The 4,743-nt window shown below is 42.0% G+C and overlaps 1 protein-coding gene across 1 annotated transcript; it reads right to left on the bottom strand.

Annotated features, from left to right (window-relative positions):
- Positions 1–916: 916 nt before the first annotated feature.
- LOC119119067 (neuropeptides B/W receptor type 2-like) lies at positions 917–4,370 on the bottom strand. Its single transcript, XM_037245662.1, has one exon. The coding sequence runs from the start codon at positions 3,988–3,990 to the stop codon at positions 2,971–2,973; it is 1,020 nt and encodes a 339-aa protein (XP_037101557.1). The 5' UTR covers positions 3,991–4,370; the 3' UTR covers positions 917–2,970.
- Positions 4,371–4,743: the final 373 nt, after the last annotated feature.

The following is a 4,743-nucleotide window of genomic DNA, read 5'->3' as shown; positions in this document are numbered from 1 at the left end:
CAATCTTGAGTTTAAAAAAATCATAAATATGTTAATTCTCTCCATTTTGTATTAAAATGTTATTCACATGGTAATGTTGAAAAAAAATCCTTTAATCTACTCTCTGGGTTGTTTAGCTTTCAGAATGTCATTCTAGTTCATGATTATTTGCATTTCACAGCATTCCAACCCAATTGTAGTCATTATTATTATTACTAGTAATATTAGTAGCAGAATCTATTAGTAGTATCTATATAGAAGTTAACGTTCAATTCAACCAGCACTCAGTCACGATGACTGCAGCAGTCAACCAAGATTACGCCCAACAAACAGAATCGTGTGCCACTAGCGCCTCTCGGTGGTCAAAGCACATTTGATCAACCTCTGTGTGTATCTACTTTTTGTCTTTTTGTACTTTTGTGCGTGCATGCATCCGTCCATCCGTCCGTCCGTCCGTCCATCCATCCATGCATGAAAGTCCTAAACTCTGCACCCAAAACAGCAGGGTACTCTCATGGCAAACAGATCTGAGAGAGTTTCTGATGACCTCTTCTCATTTTGACCACATAGATGTGCTCGTCCTCTATTTTTAAACACGTGGCTCTTCAGATTATTATGGACATGGTCAGTGTGATGGTTGAGTGGGGTGATTCCTAGCCTGGGTGTTGTGACACGTTCCTGTGAGGGGTCAGCAGGTCAGCCACTAGAAATTATACAATTTATTGTCGACCAATCATTTAATTGGTCTAAAAATTGTTAGTCGTTTACTGATGATTTAGCAATACGACAGAAGATACAATTACAATATTCCAAAAACCTAAATATCAAATTCATCGAAGAGCCAAAATTATCCATTGGGTTGTGTTGTTTGTTTAAATTTCATGGATGGAGTTTTTGTACTTTAGGTTTGATTAATTTTCAGACATTTCACACCATCTTGAGCTTTATTCATGATTTTATTTGTGAAGGCATACATTCCATTGAATTCTTTGCTGTTTGCAGAAGACTACAAATACATGGTACAAATACAAAGTCGGTGAAATAAAGAACAAGCACTTTGCCATCAAGCACTTTAGTTTTTATGTGCTATGCATTCACGATGAGGGGAAGCAGCAGCCGGTTGATAAGATTGAAACTGGGGCCTTTTGGCGGCGGGTCACTAATTCATTCTGCCGCTGTTTGGCTCAGTGCAGATGGACATGACCTTTGGGAACGAGCCCAGTATCCATTTGGACCATGGCCTCACCAAATGACAACCGATCGATGTGCGTGCAGGTGATTTAAGGTTTGTACGGGTAGACAACTGTCCGTCAAAACTTGAATATACAGCAGACCCAACTACAAATGGTCCTTTTCAGTCACCGAATAGCCGACACGTGGAATAACAATGAAGCAGTCATTTGCAATTATATAACAATGCACCCAAATCACATTTGACGTGTGTATACAATTAATGGAAACTCACAAGGCGAGAGAAAGTTGTTGCAGGCAAGTTTAAGTCTTAAAAGTTTAGCAAACTGGCTGAATAATGATTTCAAGTTAAAGACACAAAAACCAACCAGTAACCTTGATGACTTAAATCTCTTCAGCATTGACTCAAAAGGAAAGAATCTTTCATTTGAAATACCTTGAACACTATTAGAAATTCAACACATTGCTTTTTCAGTGGTATTAGGTGAAGCTTTCAGAAGAAATATTTGTGATCTTCACAGCATAAGCAGTTCAGATAATGGATGAATGGAATTCCACCGATATTTACGACAACAAAAGCAAAAGACAAACGATGCAACTTCAATTAAAGACCAAACGATTCCGTACAGACAGTATTGCCGATGTGCCAAAATGTTCAGAATAAAATTGACTGGCTAATAACAGAGAAAAATGGAATCCTAAAATGAATCAAATGGACTTTTAATCAGACGCAAGTGCGACAAATTTTGAGGATTACATTGTTAAAATATGGTGATGGGAAAAGGATAGAATAAAATGTTTTACTATCTTGTCAAATGACGTCATACTAATAAAAAAAATACGAACATAAGGCTTGCTATCCTCAAATTTCGTTACCAAATTAATGTAATGTCTATTAGAAAGAACAACAGGTATTGATGGTTTTGAATAATAAGCATAATTGTGGTTCCCATGTATAAAGAGGCAAAAGTAAATTCATTATTTTCTTTGATTAATCTCGGTCTTTTGTTTGCGTGTAAATCTTTTGACAGAAGGTAAAACAGAAATTAAGTAGTGACAAGGGCAAAGTATGACTGTTGTAATGAGCGTCTAGATTTGCACAGGGGGCGACAAAAGCTCAGAAATTCATCAATTACAGAAAGGGTAGGGTACCTGTCTCGTGGTTTGTTACTTCAGTGTTACTTCAAGTAACACGCGTCAAACGTCTACGTCAGCAGTAACAGTCAGCCTTAACACCAACTTAATGACAAAGACCGTCATGAACTCTTTGAATAGTCATTATAAAATATTTCTGTAGATTTGTAAATGAACACATTTGCGGGGGGAGGCAGTTATGGTTTTGATATGCCCCGTGAGAAAATGGTGCAAACTATCATCTACTTTTGAGAACACTTTATGAATAATAATGTTGTTCCTGCATTTGCACAGCTTTTCCTCCCCCATATTCATGTGTTACATCGGACCAATAAACTTTAAACCATCTTAACAAACTGTTCCTCAAAATAATCCTGGAATTACACACATTAATATTGATAAACATTCGTTTTGTTTCATACATGTGATGGCACGTGCAACAACAAAGTCTGAGAATGTGTTCACATTTTATTTTTTAGTTAATATCAGCACTTGAGTCTTTGCTGGTTGTTTTCAGATCTTTAATTGTTTAACGCAACACGAAATGTGGCGAGGAGAATTTTGTTAGTCGAACCTACAAACTCAGTGAGATTCATACATTTATTTATTTTACTGGTGTAGCTTGGGTAAATGTTCTTTTTTTTAACTCATTACGTGCCCATCAGTTCATGTTGGACTACATTCCAGCATCTTCTTGAAGGCTTTCCTGAAACTGTCATCCAGGAAGGCATAGAGAAATGGGTTGAGACAGGAGTTGGCGTAGCTGAGGCTGGTGATGAAGTAGGAGATCCCGATAACTAGAGGTGTGGGCCTCAGGTCGGTGGTCAGGGCCACAATGGTGCTGAGATGGAACGGCGTCCAGCAGAACAAGCAGACGGCCAAGACGATGAAAACCATGACGGTGACTTTCTTCTTGGCTTTGTCCAGCGCTTTGGCGTTGCTGTTGAGGCGCATGTTTCTCAACTTGTAGAGCATCATGGTGTACAAGATGCAAATGGTGGACACCGGGATGGCGAAGCCCAAGATGTGGGTGTAGATCCGACTGGCTTTGAACCACAAGCTCTCCGGTGCGGGGAAGCTGAGCACGCAGCTTTTTCTGCCGTCGCTGGGATCGATGTAAACCCCGGCGAAAATGCTGAAGGGTACCACGATGAGGATGACGAGAACCCACACGCACAAGGAAATGATCTTGGCCGCCCGGTAGGTGCGGTACGGCATGCGCTTGGACCTCACCGTGGCCAGGACCACCAGGTAGCGGTCCACGCTCATAACAGTCAGGAAGTAGATACTGGAAAAGATGTTATAGTGATCAATGCTGAGGATGATTTTGCACAAAACCTCCCCGAAGGGCCAGTAGTGCAGCAGGTGCTCGGCGATGCTGATGGGGAGCACCAATGTGAACAAGTCGTCGGCGATGGCCAGGTTGAGGATGAACATATTGGTGACCGTCTTCATCTTAGGGGCTTTGAGGATCACATAGATGACGGCCGTGTTGCCGGTCAGGCCCACGGCGCAAATGACCGAGTAGATGATGGGCAAGATGACGTAGATGTCGGCGTAGAAGTAGAAGTCGGACGCGAGGGTGCAGTTCAAGTCGGTGCGGTTGCCCGAGGAGATTGCGTAGGAGTCGACCGAGTCGTCGCACAGCGGTGGGGCAAAGACGCCGGGGTCAGACACGTTCTCCATCTTTCCGACGGCAACCCGAGAGTCCCTAATGATTCATATCGAAGGATGCGTCAGGATAATTCCGGAGAGACGTCTTCGTGCACGCTTGAGGTTAAAAAAATCAATCAGACATGTCTAAGTGAGGTGTGGTAAGATCCTTATGGAGGTCTTGACCATACAGCTGCAAAAAGTAAATGATAAATAATCCTGACTGCAGGATTTTCTTTTAAAAGTCTGCTCGGAGTTCAGGTAAACAACAAACTGTGAATCCACTTGTATTCTTCTAACATCGAAGCCCGTCAGCCGACTGAATCTCTTCTGCCTCCTGGAAAGTGTCCCTTCCAAAAGCTGTTCTGTGCTCTTCTACCAGGTGGCCCCCCCTTCGTCCTCCTCCTAATTTAGGCACCATGGAGACAGAGCAGTTTTGGATGGAGCATGTTCAAAATATCAAATAGAAAATGAAGCAGATTTTAAATGAACAAAAATTACCTTCAGTAATGAGATCCAGCAGAATGGAGGAGCAATGACTTGAGCGGCAGCTGAAAACAAACGTCTGATGTCATATTTTTAAAGAAGCTATGACATGTTTTTGAACAAGTGTAAGGAAGAGGATCTTCAGCCACCGTGGCATTCTGCCTCTTCGCTCCTCCCTCGACTCCTCAGCCGCTCCTCCTCGCACCGGCATCTGTTGAAGCGCTCTCTCGCTCTCTCTCTCTTTCTGTCTCTCTCTCACTCTCTTTCTCTCTGGGCTTTAGTTCTACTAGTTTCTCTATC

This window comes from Syngnathus acus, chromosome 2 (assembly GCF_901709675.1).
Source record: "Syngnathus acus chromosome 2, fSynAcu1.2, whole genome shotgun sequence".
NCBI classification, from domain to species: domain Eukaryota; kingdom Metazoa; phylum Chordata; class Actinopteri; order Syngnathiformes; family Syngnathidae; genus Syngnathus; species Syngnathus acus.
The sequence above is the reverse complement of the archived record's forward strand: the minus strand, read 5'-3'. Positions and strand labels throughout refer to the sequence as shown.